Source organism: Lygodium microphyllum, chromosome 24 (genome assembly GCF_053477565.2).
Source record: "Lygodium microphyllum isolate KBCC chromosome 24, Lygodium_microphyllum_v1.1.10, whole genome shotgun sequence".
In the NCBI taxonomy this organism is placed as follows: Eukaryota; Viridiplantae; Streptophyta; class Polypodiopsida; order Schizaeales; family Lygodiaceae; genus Lygodium; species Lygodium microphyllum.
In genome coordinates, this window is record NC_141158.1 from 8,153,610 (window position 1) to 8,173,729 (window position 20,120).

The following is a 20,120-nucleotide window of genomic DNA, read 5'->3' on the forward strand; positions in this document are numbered from 1 at the left end:
TTTAGGCTTAGAGCTTGAAAAACCCTCTTATCTTTTAGCCTTTGACTTACCTTTCTTCTTCTTTCCCTCTCCTAAACCTGCAACAAAAGCCTTGGTGGAGGTGGATCCACTAGCTACCTCTTTGGCATGCTCATCATGCTCCAAAACAAGCGCGGCAAGCTCCTCCTATAGAAGCTTCTCATGAATCCTCGATGTAAGAAGGTTGGTGTAGAACACATCAAACCCTAGGGAGATAACAACTAAGTCAAAAGAATCATAGCCATATGAGATCATCTTGCCAAGGGACACAAGCTCATCCCTCATGTCCTTCAACCTGTTGATATGATCCTTCATGGAAGGAGAATAATTAACAAGAGCATCCATAATTTCTTCTCGAGAGTAATCCAGTGGGAAAATGTCCTTTGATGGTACAAAGAAGCAAGCTTTGTCCACACTTTCGCTACTTTCCATAGTGTGCACACATGCGCTAGGACAGAATCTTCTGAGCTCATAAATAGGAAAGATCGAGGTCTAGAGTTGAGCCCCCATAAGCCCGCAGGATCCATCAATGATCTAAGAGTGGGATCCTCCATGGGATAGGAAATAGGATGGGTAACAAACTCCCAAAGATCAAAGGTATCAAGGATACACTCCACTTTACACGACCAAAGCGAGTAGTTGAAACCATCAAGCTAGTCTTCTTTGGACAAAGAAGGGAGTATAGGCACCTATATCGAGGATCCCATGAATGGCATATGAAGGCCAACAGAATGGGTCTTCTGTGAAACATGGAGAGAACGGGGAGGAGAGGGATCCTATAGAAATGGGTTAGGAGACTTCTATTTGTTGCGTGAACTGGCATGAAGATCTCTCTGTCTCTTAGAGGAAGGAATAGAGACCTCATCGTCTGAGTCAACAAAGAACTAGTGATAAGACATCTTCAAATTTGCAATCTTCCAGAAAGCTGCATTGGATAGAGAAACGATAATCACTTGCCACCAAGAGACTATCACTTGTACAAAAAACTAGTACCTAGAGTAGAAAGTTATTGCTAAGACTAAGAAAGTTGTCACTTTTTACAAAAATATGTTGACGTTTGCACTAGGAAATGGACACTTGCAAAAATAAAAATTTGTGTTTTGGTCAAAACACAAAAGTTGATGCCAGTTCATGTAGAAAAGCTACCGCCTGATTCTTGGAGACTGTCGCTCAGTTGCATGGGGGTGAAAATGGGCATTGGACCACCTGTTTGGGCTATAAACATAGTAAACACAGGCTAAAAATCCATGTCTTGGAAACCTTGGCTGCTTCTCCACGATGAAAACTTGCTCTTCTACATGAAACCTCTAGGCAGTGTCCTCACTTTGGCCATGATGCCATGTAAGAGTGCACAACGGAAGAGAAACATGAACACAAAAAGGAGAGAGAGAGAGAGAGAGAGAGAGAGAGAGAGAGAGAGAGAGAGAAGGGGGGAAATAGAAGATGAGAAAAGAATACTACACTGACTAAAGAAGAATGCTAATACAATGATGATGGATTGATCAGTCCTTCCATATAGGCCACAACATTAGCGAGGGCACTAAATCAAGTTGATGATGATGGCAGTATCGAATATGAAGGAAGATGATGGAATCGGAGTGTGTAGTTACGAGGGAAGAATAAACATGATGATATTTTAATGACCAACAAGTGGAAAACAGCTATAAATAGCCACAAAATCCCTAAACTGGCCAATAGAGATCTGAAAATGCTATAAATGTTGATCGACTAGTATTTAATATTGGTTGTGGCACAATAAATGCCTAAAAAATACCAAACGGCCACCAAAAAAATCCGATTGGTAAGGACAATGTCGAGTAGGTGTGGATAGTTTGGGAAATGCAGAAACTACTCAAGAAAAAGCACATTGGAATTCAAAAATCGAAGGAAATGCACACAGATGGCTACTCTAGAATGAGTAGCATTCCCCATTAAAACACATGACAAACCTATTGGAGCTCCAAAAGTCCTTGCCTAAGGCTCACATGCAAGAGATGACAAGGCATGACAAACATGACTGTTAATAGAACCAACTCCTATGGATAGATTACTACAAAACCAATGCCAATAATTATTTCAATATTTCTTACTACACCTTCCCCTTGTAAGTATAGACCCTCTTTTGATGCCTCAAATAGCTACTATGATTTCTCTGAAATTCCCAATGTCTCTAATCTTGTTTCTCCATATCTCTTCAAATTTTCAAATCTCATTCCATCTTGTAATGCTTTCAAGGACTCTTTACCAGTTGTCCTAACTCAGCCCCTTCATTAACACTGTTAATTGTCTTTATCTCTAAGTCCATTTTCTTCGTCAACAACTGAGGATCCCATACAAAGAGAGCCTCACTAATATACTATTTTTAAAATGTTAATGCATGCATAGATGCTAGAGTAATGACTTGAGTCTACCTCACAAGCCTTCTCCCTACCCATTGCATAGGTATTCTAGATGATATGATTGTAAGTCTATTGCATGTAACCACTCCTTCCTTTTTGTAGTTCTCCCCTTCACCTTAGTTATTCCAAAATGAATATATACTTAGTAGGGACTCTATCCCTAAATCTTTTAGGCCGCACCCTTGTAATAAGCCTTGCCCTAATTGTGCACAACATGTGAAATGAGTAGAAAGACTTACTCTTCGGTATGCATACTTTTGTTTTGACTATTCCCTAACTCTACTTCTCTCTTTGTTTCTCCAAAGCATTTGAGAAAGTCACAAAGTAAGCTTGCATGAAAGAGTATTTGTGTGAGCTCCTCATCCTCTTATCTCTTCTTGCTTGTAGATCCTGGAGGTGGGAGAAATTTGTGGCCATTAAAGATCTTAGTTTGCTTAATAAGGAATGGGAGAAGCAATGACCACTAGAGTGGAGACCAAAGGGATATTAAAGTTGGATTATAAAGAACCAAGCCCATTGTTCATCTTTGCTACAATGATAGGAGCCATGGATTTGATAAGTTCATGAGCTCTTTGTTGAGCTAAAAATTCATTACCCATTAATTAGCTCATTAATATAAAAAATAGTAAATTACCAGGAATTTCATCAAACGAGTGGTCCTAGAGAGTTTCTGTGTTCCACATGCAAAACTCTAATTCGGGAGGATCCTTCCACATTTATGAATAGATTGGATGTCCACCATTCAGTCCCATCCTTATGTGCAGGTTTCTTGGATCCATGGGTAGATTTTAACCATCAGCTCACATCTATCAGGTATCGAACCCCGACTGCATCCCTTCCTCCTTTAACACTTGACGACTTGTCTATAGCTACTGCCTTATTTCTTGGAGCATTTAGCCTACCATGTTGGATGTTTACTTGTAGTGCCCAACAATCCACATCATCGTTCTAGCTGGCTACTCTATGTTTTCAATCCTTAGAGTTAGGTAACAGGTTACAATGTGATTGTTGCTTCAGCCATGCATTTTTTGTTGTCCAATAGGCCATATGCATGATCCTCCATCTCCTCTGTCTATTATTTTTCTATTCACAGCCTTTGTTGATTAGCATTCATCACTTTTCAACACTTTGACATCCCTATTTGGTGGTTTCAGCACTCAAGATCCATCATCAATGGATGTCACACTTTGACACTCATTGCTTTGTCCTTTGGCATTCTCTACACTCTTGTATTCATTTACTACATTGATCCATTCACTTCAGAGTTCTCTTTTTTCTCTATCTATGTTCGTATTTTTTGAGTTTTGAGTTTTGAGTTTTACATTTTGTGTTTAGGGCTTTTGTTTTGCATGTTCACTATCTGAGTCTTTGTGTTTCACTGTCTGAGTCTTTGTGTTTAGGGCTTTTGTTTTGCATGTTCACTGTCTGAGTCTTTATGTTTCAATCATGATTGTACTTTTTGTGTTTTCTTAGTGCAAACCCTAGCATAACTTCACATGGAATTAGAGCAGTACTCTTGTAAAGAGTATCCTATGTGGATATTGTGGAGGCTTGATTTTGTGCAAGGTATAGGAATGACATGTAATTGATTCACAATGTCTCAAACTCCTTCTCAAGTTCCCATGATGTCTCAAACTCCTTCATGGGTTTCCATAATGTCTCAAACTCCTTCTTGGGTTCCCATGGTGTCTTATTAGGCTTTTCCATCAATAAAGGCCCCTTACGAGGCATTATGGACTCGACAAGGAAGAAGATACCCCACCTTCTTTTTCTTCTCATCTTTCAGATTTCAGTCACATGATAGGGAGGAGTTTGAAGGTACTTGTGCATGTGGGAGCTTTCGCTCAACCGCCAAGACCCTCGGACCGCTTATTGTTTCAAGCATTCCAAGTCGAGTACTAATGGCTACCTCTCACATAACCGACGCGCCATCCATATCTACGGGTGTAGTGAGCTTACCTCCGTGCCGTTCGAGTTACCTCCTCTCCCGCGCACTCCGGTAGCTCCACGATCCAAGTGCAAGCTTCAAGCAAGCTCGATCCTCCCGCTCCAAGCTCCAAGCTCCATTGCCGCGAGCAAGACAAGAGAAGAGAAGAGAAGAGAAGAAGAGAGGAGAAGATGGAGAGCTTCTCCACCCCACGGTCCCTCACCCTCACACACTCACTCCCTCATACTCTCGCACTTCCTCTCTCAAGCAGAAGCTCAAGCAAGCAAGAATATGAAGAAGAAGAAGAGGAGAGCTACTTTTGGCCACACACAAGAATGAGCTTCTCATTCACTTTTCAACTTTATATACAAAACCCTAAATACCTTTTGGGCGGTCATCCCCTTTTCCCCTTTTTATATGACCGGCCATAGCCTAGGCCCTTTTTCCCATTGTCCTTCTATCTTCCTAGCTTCCTTTCCACTGCCCGTCTACATTTACAAATTGCACGGGTAAGAGCCCGGCGCTCCTTGAATTAAACCATGATGCACTTGTGCTCTTTTACAAAAGTTTTGACTTGCGCTTTTCCTTGTGCGCCTTTCTCCCTTATTTAAGATTCTTCTCCTTGTGCGTCTTTGTCTTCCGTTTCTCTTTTCCTTGACCTTTGTCTTTGTCTTCTGCTTTAGCTTTTCCAGATTTTCCACCTTTGTTCATTTGAGGGTTAACATTACCCCCCTCCTAGACGAGTGCCAGTCCCATGGCACTCACCGTCGTAGGTAGCAGGCTGTAGCATACACCGAAGACGTGGGTGACAAGGACGCCTGTGGTTTCCATGGAGGAGTGTTGGTGGTAGTGTGGTAGAAGGTCCTGGGGGCCTATTGGTGGCCAAGGTGGCTGGTGGAAGGTTGTTGGAGTTGGTGGTAGGGCTATTCTGTGTTGGGGATTGCATTGATGGCCAGCACAAGTGTTGGTTTGTTGGGGATTCTACACATGACGATTCTTTGCGGGCTTGTCGGATGGTAAGGGATAAGTATTCAAAGTTGGGTGTTGATGAAGAGCGAACGACACTTTCGTTGGAGTCTTCAACACCTGCAATTGAAAACCTCTCATGTGGTCTCTCCCTAAGGGTAGTGCTAGTCTTCTTATCGTGCACAAGACATATTTGATTAGTTTGGGAGACATGTCGAACTCTAAGCGAGCTGAGAGTATTGTCCTGCACTTGAGGATCCAAACTGTGGATATACTTCGGTGCAGATATTATGTAAGTGCTCGTGCATACTTAGATATTACGTAGTTAGAAGACCGTGGGCTAGTTTCTTGTAACAATGTGTGGATGAAGCAAGGTTGTCCATGTTGAGAAGAAGTACACGTGAAGGTATATGAGACATCCTTTGCATTGTGACTGCACGATGGAGCATAATTGAATACAAGGACACCGCACTTTCGGTAGCTGGAAGCTTTTGGACTTGCTTGATGAGGACAGTGTACATTTCATGGCCAATCGGCGGTGCGCACCACAATGGGTTGCAATGGTATGAAGGCAGAGTGCAAAAGGGAATTGTGCAAGTGGGTCAGGGTGACAGGTCTAACCATAGGCGAGACAAGCTCCCTAGGTATGTCCTGCCCTTGATGTGCCCTGAATAATTGTGGGTGATGCGAAAGGGCTAGGGGACTAGGAACGGAGCCAGTCGATCAAGGTCACCGGACGTACCTAATTTGAGGACCCCTAGGTACTGTGCTGTGATCGTGGGTGCTTCTTATTCGTTTCTTTTATTTTCTTTTCTTGTTTTTTATTTTTTTTGCTTTTTTTTGTGAGACTTGCCTGAGTACAACCATTACAATATGTTGAGGCTATCAGCCTTTCAATGGGTTGGAAAATGTCAAGCTTCGAAGGCTTAGGAAATTGAATTACAGTGATGATTGTGCCCTAGCCTCATTGTTAGAGAAGCAGTTGTTGAGATGGGGAGATACACTTGAGATATTGCAAACCTCCGTGCGACACACGCGATGTTGATACAATTGAGGTAACGACTGCCGTGAGCCAACTATAGAGCTTGATCCAGAAAGAGAGCGTGGTCCATGAATGTGCGTTGGTCCATGCGATGTGGGTGGTCGATAAGGGTGATTTTTGCTTTCGGCAGCGTGGCTTTGTCGCGGCTCTTTGTGGGGTCAATGGTCTTGTGGTGATTGGGCATTGAACACTTTCACACAATGACCTGTATTATCTTGCATCCACTTGTTACTTCGTGAGAGTATATGCTCACTTGTTTTAAGTGCATCGAACAAATGCAATCATGATAAGACATAATTTTTCAGAATTCTATGATGTTTATTGGGATACCTATTTCATGTTAAGGTCGCATACATTAACGAGAAGTAACGGGAATGTGTACAAGTGGGGATCTTGCCCCTTTACTCATAAAAAAACAAAATGTTCTGGCATGCTAACTTGTCGAGCTACTTGTACATCATAGGGATTTAGTCGATAGGTACGAGGCGGGGTGAGTCCGGTTGGCTAGGCGACCGAGGCGGTACCAATGCGGGGCTCCCGTGAGGCTGGGCAGGGAACATGTCGGCCGGGACATGAATGGTGTAGTCCTGGGCCGCTACCGTTTCCAGAATGTCTTTAAACAATTCATTAAATTCTTCCATGTCCCAGGCCGCCTTTTCTGCCCTTGAGCATCTGGTGCCGAAGTGTACGTTGGGGGTTTGTGCCACTGGGGTTGCCACCTGCTGCGCGTTTCTTTGAGTCCCGACTTAAACAATTCATTAAATTCTTCCGTGTCCCAGGCCGCCTTTTCTGCCCTTGAGCATCTGGTGCCCGAGCGTATGTTGGGGGTTTGTGCCACTGGGGTTGCCACCTGCTGCGCGTTTCTTTGAGTCCCGACTTTCTTGACTCAAGGATTCTCCGGCCTTCGTCCGGGATGGTGTCGCTTAGGGCCTCGCTTCCTGGCATACCTCTTGAGGGTGGGCACATAGCGCTAAAGTAGAGGGGTGCGTGTCATATGCTCCCATCGTCTGTGAAGAGCGTCTTTGCATGCCAGATGTCCATGGTTCTCCATGTGTTCCGTCTGGAAGCCTGCAAGATGCAATCCAAGGGTTAGACCTGGATATAGGATACAACTGTTTGCATAGAAGGGATTTTAGTGTGGTTTATCAAGCGCATATGACAAGAAGGGGAGGGGTGAGGCATGCAGTGTTTGTTGTAGAGGGATGGCCCCCATGATGATGTTCGTTTTGCCTCCAGCCATTAGCAGATATTGTCTTATTCTAAGTTGTGTGGACTGGTTGTCATGGAGTGGGATAGGGCACATCCTCGAAAGGATAGACCAAAAAAAGGAAGAAGATGTATAGAAAGGGACTACACCCTGTCTACACCATCAGAGTTGTTGGTTAAGGCTTCCTATGGCGGTAATGTGGGTTGTATGCCCTTCACTTGGAGGTGGGGATAGTCACACGGCTTTTAAATGTGTGATGAGAGGAGGGCTTGAAGAGCTTAGCCTGCAAACCCAACTCTTCTCCTTGTGCTTGACTATCAATACTTGTGTGTGTTGATATTGTTTATACAAGGTGACACAAGAATCAGTGTTTATTTATATACATAATGTCACTTCACGAGGATAAGAACCGATTGTAGAACTCGGGATTGTACTGGAGCGTGGCACACACATCCAGCACTCGTGGCAGCTTACGTAGTATCAATAGATATTTTGCCACATCGAGCAGCATGGAACCTTGTCCAAGTCTACTGGCAACGTGTAACTCCTCCTCAGTGAGAACCTTATTAATCAAAGGGCTCTCTAGGCTAGTTCCAGCTAAGTCCGTACCCCGAATGGCAGTCAGCACTCAAAGGGAAGTTGGTGCCACATATGTTGGGTCCCTTTGGGATCGCCATTTGGCCAATCGCTCCTTAGAGACTATCATGATCTGAGCCCCTAGTTCAGCCATTGCAACGCAGCATTCACACCAACGCTGTTCAAATTGACTTCGGCCCTCTGTTAGTCGCTTTAGTTGCTCTATGTCTATGAGATTCGGTCGGTAGAGCACTTCATTGAACGTGACGGTTAAGCACAATTTGTTAGCCTCCTCGTCAGAGATGAGTTGCATGCGTTCATGTAAGAGCTTGTTATAGTGCTCGTCAAGATGTTCTTGCTCTTCCCAAGATAAGGGGAATGGCAAGTATTCTTCAAGCTGCTCCTTAGGGCATGCGCCCATGTCCGCAAGGACGTAGATACGTGCGAACACTTTGAGCTTAGCATCCAACTCAGTTAAGCATTCTGCGATACTTCTATGTTCAGCGAAGGCTTGCTCGGTTGCCATCTCATGCAAGGTTCTAGGAGTTTGCCTGGGCTTTAGCATAGTTGGGGGCTCAGGCCTAGATGAGCAAGATTGGTCAACGTTGGGATTGCTCGCGCCCTTGGGGTTTCCATGTTTCTCTAGGGGCTTCATCATTGCGTCATGGTTCTCCTTGGACGTAACTCGTGCAAATTTGTCACCCTATTGTGACAGTGTTGTATCCACTCTTAATTGGTCAATGTGAGTTCTATCGTCGGTGGATTGAGTGTTGGAAGCAACTGTTGATGGCAACGGGTGCTTTGATTTTTCAAAGCACACAAATGTGCCTGAGGTTTCATCGCTATTATGAGAGACATTAATGGGTTCATTGGTGGATGGACTCGATGCTTTATTCATGGCTTCCCAGCGCTCTTCGTCTCAATGTTCTTGGGGTCCACAACCACCTGAGCTGCTGTTGTTTTCGATGTTTTCTCCTCTTTTTCTTGGTCAGTGAAGGTGCATCTCTCAATGACTTAGGACCCTGGACTAGGTCAACCGTTGATGTGCTTGGTTGGGCCTCAGCATTCTCTTTCTTTAGTGTGTCTTTACGAGACATGGCCTTGGCCTGCTGAATAGCCTCGCTAAGTTGTGAGAGCACAACTACCTCCCTTTTCAAAGAGTCTAGCTCTTCAGCTAACTTCCTTGAGTTTAACTCCTCAAACCTAGGATTTAGGCACTTTGAAAGTGCTGGAGTTGTCGAGGAAGTTGGTTGTGACACCTCCTCCACAGGTAAATTACTAAGGACACATTCCGCAAGGGGTCTTGTCACGGCCAAGGGTTGTGACTGCTGTGATCCCTGATTTGAAGTGGTAGCAGCTAGTTCAATGGACTTGCTACTATTGGCGGATTGCGGTGTCAAGTCCTTAGAGCAATTGGAAGTGGTCGTGTCTTTTATTTTCCTTAGAGCATTCACTTGCGTAGATCAAGTATCCGTTGATCTAGCTACGGCAGATTGCACAGTCACATCTTTAGGTTGAGAGCTAAGGGTGGTGTCGTATCCTGCCTCTTGGACATTTGGAAGCTTTGATGTAGGTTGAGATTGGGATAGAGTAGTCGCACTTGACGAGTGTTGTGCTTCCTATGTCCGCTTAGGGGAAGAGGGTGTAGGAGGCTTGGAACTCTTAAGTGGCTTTGACACTGGTTAGCAGATTTGCTCGTGGCTGTTAGATGGTTGTTCTATTTGCTTTGTTGAGCATTTAACTTTGCCCTGAGCAATGTTGTGCCTATGATGCTTGCTATCCTCTTGGGGAATCAAAAGCTCCTTGGGCACTAGCGGCTTCTGCGTATCCTCGGTGATTACATCTGGCATCTACTTGTCAAGCATGCTAGGCCGAGGATCTACTTTTTGATAGGTCATTTTTGGTTTCTTGACTTCTATTGCGTGGGGCTCAATCACTCCCATATTTTTGGTTCGAGACTTGGATTTTCGTTTAGGTTTCCTCCTATGCCTCTTTGCGTTTGACCTAATTTGGGCATCTGACAGAGGTGGTTTAGCAGGGGGTTTTGGTACCCAAATCCATCGGTTGCCTGCATAATACCCTTGAGCACGAAGCAATGCCTTGGATATCCATCGTGGCGTTGTGCTATCTCTCCATTGATGCCTTCGCTTATAAGGCATGGGCTTCTTTCATGGTCTTCTACGATATTTATGGGTCCAAACCTTATCCTTAGCCTTGTCTCTTAATCTTTTTGTCTCAAGTATGGCCTCACTCAAGGGTTCTCTCCGTTCAACCTGCGCTTGTATAAACTCTTTCAACAATTCCTTGCTCTCATTACTAGGCTTGCTTGGTATGTCAGAATGCTCCTTTCCCTTTCCTTGAGGTTTGGTGAGGTCACCCTTGCTAAAAGTTGTGATTATCCTCACACCTAGTAGTATTAGGTGTATCCTCTGTGCTATATAGTCGGCTTCACACTTCGTTGCCTTTTTGAAGGGCCTTCCTAGGAGGATTTCCTTTCCACAATTCTCGCTATTTGGAGGAACATAGAACAGGACTGGCAAGGTTTCTGTTTCAATAGTTACAAGGATTCTGCACTTCTCTAGAAGTGCTTGTGGATGTTCCCCATAAAAGTTAAGAGTTGCATCAGTCAGTTTGAGCTCTGGTTGATCTAGTAGAGTCCATGCTTCGTAAGTCAAGATATTGAAATCTGCTCCTTCATCAATGAGAGCATCAACACTATGTTCTCTTTCTGCGGTGAGTTTGACCCTAAGATAAGCAGGTGGTACTATGTCTTCATCTTCCGGGTCTTGGATTGTAAATTTAAGCCTTCTGACAGATGCCCTTGAGTCCCCACTTGCATGACCAGACGTGGATTCTCCACCAATGTCTTGGGTTGTCTGTGCAGTGTTGCTCAAGGTACATCTCTCGTCAAGAGTGTCACGTCTAGTCATCTTGGCATTTGTAGCTTGCTGATGTTGCATTTCGTTCTGACTAGACATGGTATGAACACAATGTCTTTGTGTTCTCGTGGTGTGGCCTTTTTGCCCTTGATGGCTAGATTGGCCCATTGATATTCTAGGGTCTCTGTTTCTCTCTATTCGGGTAGCGGCTTTTGGTTGCTCTATTGCAAGTGAGACTCCATGCTCATGTAGAGCCATTGCTACACTAGGGTCCAATTTGGAGGATCTGTCACAGTGGGCATTTTCGCTCTAACCTACTCGGGGGAGGTGCGGAGGGGCTCTACGAGGGTTCGGGGGAGCAGTCCCCTCGGCCCGCAGGGCCGTTATGGTAAAAGCCATGCACAATTTGGAGGACCGTTTATAGCCAAATTTTGAACTACCTGCTCTAAATTTTAGCCCAGTGATGGATCTATGATGTGCCTTTAGCTCTACGTAGCCTTTGGGGTCAATTTCAGGGTTTAGATGCATCAAAATTTGTGTTCTAGCTACTTGTCCGATTTTGACAGTTTTCTGTCTGATTCTCAGATGTCCGATTTTCAAGAGTCCGATTATCAAAATCGGACGTCCGGATTTTGGGTTGGTCCGATCAGCCTAGTGGTTCAATTTTAGTCACGTCCGATTCTAGGAATCGGACCGAAAGAGTGGTCCGATTTTCAAAGTGGTCCGATTTTCAAAGTGGTCCGATTATGGGGATCGGATCAGACAGGGTAGTCCGATTCTGGGTGGTCCGATTTCGGACTGGTCCGAGTGTCCGAGTCGGATGGGTTGGTTTGAGTGCCATGTGGCACATCCGATCGGGCTAGTCCGATTCTGGTAATTGGACCAGACTGGTCCGACTCACTCTTAGTCGGACGGTCTGATTCCAGAGCACGAGTGGTCTGATTCTGGGAATCGGACCACTGTAGGTTAGTCCGACTGCGTCGGCGGCGGGCGCCATTCCGGCGCGTTTGAACCCTCCTTACTGTTTGCTGCACACAATTACCACAGACTTCCCATATCTAATTAGACCACTATTGGAGAACACCGGACTCACCTGGAGCAGTACGAATCGCTGGCGCCTAGAATCGGGGTAGCGCTTCCTCGTCCTATGAACCAGAAGCTCTCTCTCTCTCTCTCTCTCTCTCTCTCTCTCACACACACACACACAAAGCCAACTAAAGAAATGAGGTCTGTCCTAGCTTTCCAAGCCTCTTAAGGTCCTTTCTCAGCACTGTAGAACCTTACAGCCAGTTCCCTGTTCCTGTCTCACCCAGAGACTTGAATCTGGTCCCCTGTTTCCCTGTTTTAGCTTGTTATACAACAACAGAAAACCTACTGTTTGCTTCTTTTTTCTTTGTTTTTTTCCTATCCTAAATACATACAAATCACAAAGCAATCGCCTACACTACTCTAATATGCTTTTCCAAATCCAAAAATCCAAAACCTACTTGCTAAGGAGATCGAATACTTCTTCAAACTCCCTCGCTTCCTACCTATCTACCTCAAGCACCGATTCGGAGAAAACCCTACTCCAATGCTCGATTTGAAGCGCGCAAGCGCGTAAGGCTTGAATCCGTTGGTCCCGGCAACAGAACCAAAATGTGGGAGCTTTCCCTCAACTACCAAGACCCTCGAACCGCTTATAGTTTTAAGCGTTCCAAGCCGAGCACTAATGGCTACCTCTCACATAACCGACGCGCTATCCATATCTACGGGTGTAATGAGCTTACCTCCGTGCCGTTCGAGTTACCTCCTCTCTTGCGCACTCCGGTAGCTCCACGATCCAAGTGCAAGCTTCAAGCAAGCTCGATCCTCCCGCTTCAAGCTCCAAGCTCCATTGCCGCGAGCAAGACAAGAGAAGAGAAGAGAAGAGAAGAAGAGAATAGAAGATGGAGAGCTTCTCCACCCCACGGTCCCTCACCCTCACACACTCACTCCCTCACACTCTCGTACTCCCTCTCTCAAGCACAAGCTCAAGCAAGCAAGTACATGAAGAAGAAGAAGAAGAGGAGAGCTACTTTTGGCCATACACAAGAATGAGCTTCTCATTCACTTTTCAACTTTATATACAAAACCCTAAATCCCTTTTGGGCAGTCATCCCCTTTTTCCCTTTTTACATGACCGACCGTAGCCTAGGCCCTTTTTCCCATTGTCCTTCTATCTTCCTAGCTTCCTTTCCACCGCCCGTCTACATTTACAAATTGCACGGGTGAGAGCCCGGCGCTCCTTGAATTAAACCATGATGCACTTGCGTTCTTTTACAAAAGTTTTGACTTGCGCTTTTCCTTGTGTGCCTTTCTCTCTTATTTAAGACTCTTCTCCTTGTGCATCTTTGTCTTCCGTTTCTCTTTTCCTTGACCTTTGTCTTTGTCTTCTCCTTTAGCTTTTCCAGATTTTCCACCTTCGTTCGTTTGAGGGTTAACAGTGCATCACATATAGTCAAGTTTACACCCTCCTACTAGCGTTGCTACTACATCTGGACTAGTTGGTGAGATTGACGACCCATATTCTTTATCTTAGGTAGGCCTAGTGTCAAGTTTGAATACAACCCCTTTGAGTTATATGTGTCAAAACCCTCTTGTATTTCTCCTTTTGACATGCAACATCAAGATGATTTTCAGTATGTAAACTTCATTGGAGAGGGCTCTCAAAGTAGATATCCTCCATTAGGTATATTTACATCTTTGTTTCATTTGAGCATGTAAACCACTCTTCTCAAATTTCTTAAATCTCACCCTCTTCTAACCCACACCTTGATTTCCTCTATCCTTCATTCCAAAACCTTGAATTGCACTCCACTTTTGAATCTAGCACACTAAAAGTTAGATCCTCCATCTCCACTCCTAGCACTTTCTCTTTCTCCACACTATATACTACTTGTCCACAAGTGAGCACTTCTTTTCACCATGGGATAGTTGTGATGGGCATTCCCCTCATTACCCTTAGTCACTCACCTCCCCATTTATCGACATTTCAAATGTAGGGATTTCCATCATATGCTTGTGGTGAGTCTTCGCATAATCCATTGTCACTCCTATATAGAGATTTCCATCCTTTACTCCATGTGTCCCTATCTCTCCCCCATAGTCTATTCATGTAGTCAACATGTCCATGCCTATATTTGGATGGACTATTCTCAAATGCATGCTAGGCACTTTGGGATTACTTCCCATGTGTATACTCCTCCACCCTACCCATATTTCCCATTCTACAACACTAGTACTCGTCTTGATATGGCCAAGAATGCCTTTGCGGATAAGACTCGTTAATTTGATGGGTCGAATTTCACAAATTGGTCAAACTTCATGCAACAAATGCTTGAATCTCAAGGACTTTGGTACTTGAAAGTTGGTCTTGAGCGTATGCTAGGGACCCTTGATTGGCTTAGCTTGAGTATTCATCAACAGAGAGCTCATAGTGCCACGACCAATATCGAGCTTAACACACACAGATTGCACATCTTTCATTTAGCTTTACTTTTTGTTTTGTTTTGCTTTGGAGCATCTCAGTACTTACCTCTGTTTTGTAGATTTTGATCTCTTTTACCATTCCTTCTCCAATACATGGCGATCTATCTATAACTGTCGCCTTGCTATGTGGAGCCTTTAGCTCCTTGCATTTGCCATCTACTTGTAGCCACCAACATTCCATGTCATTGTTCTAGCTGCATGCCCTATTAGAGCTATGTGACAAGTTGCTACTCTTTCTATGACTACTATAACCTTGCATTTTGCTATCTAGTAAGCCATTTGCATTATCCTCCACCTCCTTTGTTGTCACCTAGTTGTTTACAACCTCTAGTAATTAGCATTCATCACTTTTCAACACTTTGATATCTCTGACTTTGGTGGACATCATAGTTCAATACTCACTACTCTACCCTTGAGTATTCTGTAGATTCTTACATTTATTTACAACATTGATTCATTCACTTCGAAGTTCTCTTCTTTCTTTGTCTATGTTTGTTTTTTTTGCATTACAAGTTGAGTTTTGCATTTTATGTTTAGGATTTGAGTTTTGCACATCATTGTCCGAGTCTTTGTGTTTCTATTGTGGTCATACTTCTTGTGTTTTCTCGATGCAAACCCTAGCATATATTCACCCTAGGAGTCCACCTATAAGAAATCATCTATATAATGTGAGCTCAAAGGATATTAAGAAATGCCCTTTCTTTACATGCTCTAAGGCCTTAAAATGATCCCTTTTACTTTACTAACCTTATGATTTTTTTAACATTGTAATTTAAAAACCATTTTTAAATATAATCCTGTAAATTTTACTAAATATAATACTCTTTCGTTTGAACTCATGTGGTGTCTTATATGTTCTATAAGGTGGACCCTCCTAGGATCTTCACACTCTCTCATGAACTAGTAATGATGTTGTAGCAAAGATATCCTATCCTATGTGAAGTACATGGGTGGTTTTTCAACAACAACAATTTGTGCATGGTAAGATAGTGGGTTGTGTATTGTTAAATCCTTCAATGACTCTTGGCATTCTTTTCTATGGAGCATGTATGGTTTACTAATAACAAATCATTTTACAAGTAATAGTAATGAGTTGAACTTGGAGAAATAATGGACATGATGATCCCCTAGATACTATTAACTTTGTTGCACATCACTTTTTAGAGCTTAAGGCAACGGTACACTCTTGGCTTGATTAAGCAACGAAATCACCTAAGTATGTAGGATGGTAACAAACCTTCCATGCAAAGTGTCTTAGCTTTCATGTAAGTATATAGGATGATAACAAACCAGAGTTTCACTCAACTATTGGGCTAATATATAATCTATTATAGAAACTACAATGCTCTCGATGATAGTAACACTAAGAAAATGAATTGCCGTGAATATGATAGTTATTGAGATAGTGTAAGCAATAATGAATGAGAGGAAGTTGTGCTAGTGCTTTCACTTTCATTACTTATCTTCAAAGCCATCCAAGCATCTCTATCGCCTTTGTTAGTTAGGGTAAAGGTGCCAATTATGTGATAGGCATCTCATACAAACTAAGGACTAGGTGGAGCCTAAAATAAAAGAAGGAAGGGACTAGCAATGGGACATTCAATGTGGACTTATGGTTAGCTTAGAAGCAACCAAGAACACTAGTTGGTTGAGAAAAGCACCATCATGGCAAGTTCATAAAAGCCTCCCCACGGTGCCCAATGTGTTTAAGAGTTAGAGAGACAATCCCACATGGCTTGTGGCAATGCTTAATAGCTCAAGCTATGTGGACAAGAGTTAAACAATGGGTTGACTTGATATGCCTCCATGGCATCGTGAAGATTAAAATTGCTCTGTTTGACAATAGGGGAACACTAGATGAGGAGTCACTAAAGATGTGGAATTTCACAAGGGCTATTAATATCAAAGTTATTTGGAGAAATAGGAAGAAAGTAGCCATGGAGAAGAGTGCTAAGATTAAAAATGATGTCCTTTTTGGCACTATACTTAGAGAGGTTCTCAATGTCCTTACAAGACTTAGGAAACAAGAGCATGCCTTCAAAGTTAGCTTTAAGCTCCTGAAGAGAGCCAAGGTGTGAAAGGGATTGGGGTTAACACCTTTTTGGGAACACCTTACAACATCTAAATGGTGTGTGGTAAATATTTTTTTAAGTAATTTGAATTATTTCTTGCATTAAAGAAAAAGATAAATGGTCTAGTTATAGCATAACTTACTATTGGTGGATTTGTAAGATCTATTTTTGCCATCATCAAAGTGTGAATAAGTAATGGTATAAATGGCAAAAAAATGCTAAGGCTCTCAATGAATGACCTCACAATGCCAATAAGGAGCAAACCAAAATTCTTTGATAACATGTGATGCTTATGAAGTGGTACCATTAAGGCTTTTCAAAAATATGTGTGTGAGCTAACTCTAGCATGGTTGTGAACATTGTTTTGTAGGTGGTGGGGACGCATGTTGTACATGTAACCACTTCAACATATAATACATAGTTGATGTTTTCTAGACCTTGTTTCCACTAGGTTTGGTGATTCCCAACCAATATGAACATTGGTTGGGAAATCAAGAAAGCCTATTTGTGTGGTTGGATTGGTTCACAACTATGGCAATATCTTTTATTGTTCAAAATGTCACATATCATGAGGTGGAGGTATATTGTGATGGTAGAAAACACACATGATATTTTTTGAAAATTTCTATCAATGAGGCGTTGCAATCCACTCTAGACTATGCATGTGCACATGGCCTATTGTGGGTCCAAGTTTGAAACCAATTGCATATTAGGAAGCCAAACAAATTTGTCAACTCTAGCGTGAGTTCCTAGCCGAGTTGTAATGTAGACCCTAGTGAAAACAAGTAAACTTGTTTTTACGACCACCAATAATCCCCAACCAAATTGAGCATTGGTTGCGAATTCATAAAAGCTTGGGTGCATGGCTGAGAGTGCTGCCTTAAATAGAATTCCAAGAAATCCTATAATGTAAGCAAAAGACGAGAGGTAAATTTTTATGTCAATTTTGTTAGCGAGCTGGCTGCAGGTCATGTGGACTATGCCGTTCCTTGTGGCTTTTTGGGGTTGGAAACTGATTGCAAACTGATTGCAAACCAGGAGCTTAGGGGCCATCGATCAGACCGCCACAATAAGGAAGCCGGCTGCGATCAAGTCCCTAGTGGGAACACGTTCTTATTGGCCCCTCACAATGGGTCGCATTAGAAGTTAGAAGGTAATACGTGCTCAGAACTTTTCGGATGGTGACAAGCGACCTAACTCCCTGCCAGTTCCCGTGATGTACGAGTCTGTTTCTTTAGCTGTAGCCTGTAGGCACTTCCAGTGACTGGAGACGAAAGAGAGTCTAGAGAGAGAGAGAGAGAGAGAGAGAGAGAGAGAGAGAGAGAGAGCTTACTCGGAGGAGGAGGGAGAGACGACGGCAATCCAGTCGCCGTCGCTGGGCTCGATGACGCCCGTCACCGTCACCGTCACGTTCTGACGATCCTTGAGCGCCGTCGACGCGTCGTGGCTGATGGCGATGAAGGGGTTGGGGTCCGGGCAGCTCAGCGTCTGGCGCCTCCGCGACATCCAATGGGAATGACCCGACACGTCTCCCGCCGCCTGCACATCAGCCCGCGGATGATGGTTGTCTCGCCTGGCGCCGATCGCTCTTCCTTGCACAGTTGCTAATTGCAAGCTGGTAAGGGCGAGCCAGCATATTGAGAGGAGGCCGACGCAACAACAACGCTGGTGGCGACCTTCCATAATTAGTCCGGCATGCTCCGACATTACGATCATGTGTGACACTCATGTGTGGAGGGGTGTCATAGTATCCATTTGATGATTCTCCTTCCTCGTTGATGTAGCTAACGGATTATTCACTTCTTTTCGACGTAGCTACCTAGCTTGCTAGCCGTCTTGTTGGGCGAGAAATCCTAAGCTCTCTCTCTCTCTCTCTCTCTCTCTGTGTCACCTTCTCGGTCCCAACGACAATGTCTGTCCCTGCCTCTCCTCGTCCACTACATACCGACAGAAAACAAGGTAAAGGGCGCGTGCGCCTCCTATTGCTTCAAAGTTCTCGAGAAGTCGTGACTACTCCTTGAGGAGGTTACAGTGCCTGCGGGGGCAGTGTGAAAATAGCCCCCCGTCTTGCAGCATGCTTACATGTCTGCCATAGCTTCAAAGTTTACATAAAGGTGGTTGGCCCACTAGTTAGGACTCTTTTTTGCCCTTTTTTGGTGTCGAGCAATAAAGTAAGTTGAATTAAATATGTAAAAACGAAAGTTACATCACAAGCTTGAACCAAGACTAGTTGTCCCCCTCCTAACCCTCGGTTGCACCTTGGTTTTGTAGGGTTAGTGGTTTGAGCTTCACCCCACACTCACTTTGCTACCACATGTGAAAAACAAGGTTTTAAGCATAGGGTTAGCAGGGCGAATTCGGTTTTTGCTCTCCCATTGGATGATCTTAGAAGGCAGCTGAAAATCAACCTATCAAATGTCGCTCCCTTTTTGTTTACTCTTGGAACGGTGTTTGGTTGCCATAAATTATGGAATGAATTAAATTGGGTCCTTGTGCTGACCCTATGGTGTGACCTTAGGTTGAGTGGGGCTTATTATAGCAATTTTTCCCTAGTCACCTTGGGGCAACATCGCTCTTATGTGAGACTAGCTTTAAGGATAATCCAATGACATAACCATTTTCATCTAATTTGAACAAAGATAGATTTAGAGGAGTAGAAACTTGACTAATGGGATAGCATGTACAAGGGTAAGTTGAACACATAGCAGATACATGCATAGGGGTATCTCAACGTTGTTGGAATAGGGGGGGTTTTAATTTTTTTCCTTTAGCATCTCTAATGGCATTTAAGATGCGCTAAAGTTCCATTGCAAGCTGGGTAACACCAACATGGACTTCAATTACTAGTTTGTCCGATTACAATTGCCTCCAATTGGGACTTCACAACTTGCTTGACAAGCTCTTGTTACATTGTTCCAATCTGCCCTCAAAATTCAAAATTTAGCCCCCTAAAAAGAATGGAAATCTTACCTTTGAAAGAGTGATTCATTTCTCTAAGCTCATATGGACCAGAGCACGAAGAACCTAGTCCAAGTCCAAAATTTGATTGCAAGTCCATTTGCTTCCCCTAGTAGTAACACTTTCCATGATAAATCAAAATGATGGAAATCTTTAATCACTTTGTGAGTGAAGTCCATAATATCTATGTTAAACTTGTAATGTAAAAACAAATGGGTAAGAGTCTCAAGCTCAAAAACACATCTAGGGCACTTGCATTTTCCAAATCTTTATTAAGGCCCCTCTCTCCTGTCCAAATACCTTTATTTAATATTAGGCACAATAGGGTGGACTTTTTAGTTGCAATGCTAGGTGACTAGCACTTTTTAAATTGTTACTCCCATGGGTCTTCATTTAAGGTTATATGCCATTTGTCATTAAGCTTATTAATTAGTTCGAAGGACTAAGGGGTTAGATTTGGATGAGGGAGGAGGGGGGGGAACCATTGTCTCGTGTGAAATCTCTAGGGCCAAATTTTCATCGTAATTAGATGGCTTCAATATGGTTAGGATGCCAATAGGATATTC

The 20,120-nt window shown here is 43.4% G+C and overlaps 1 protein-coding gene across 2 annotated transcripts in view; it reads right to left on the reverse strand.

The window, feature by feature from the left end:
- Positions 1-18,679, reverse strand: part of LOC148014826 (putative inactive purple acid phosphatase 27) — a 120,783-nt gene extending 102,104 nt beyond the window's left edge. Inside the window, exon 1 of one of the 2 annotated variants that reach the window (XM_087665006.1) lies at positions 17,930-18,679. In XM_087665006.1, coding sequence (XP_087521132.1) covers positions 17,930-18,312 — 383 coding nt within the window. In that variant the 5' untranslated portion in view covers positions 18,313-18,679. The remainder of the gene's footprint in view (positions 1-17,929) is intronic. The other variant, XM_087665007.1, reaches the window with a different exon arrangement.
- Positions 18,680-20,120: the final 1,441 nt, after the last annotated feature.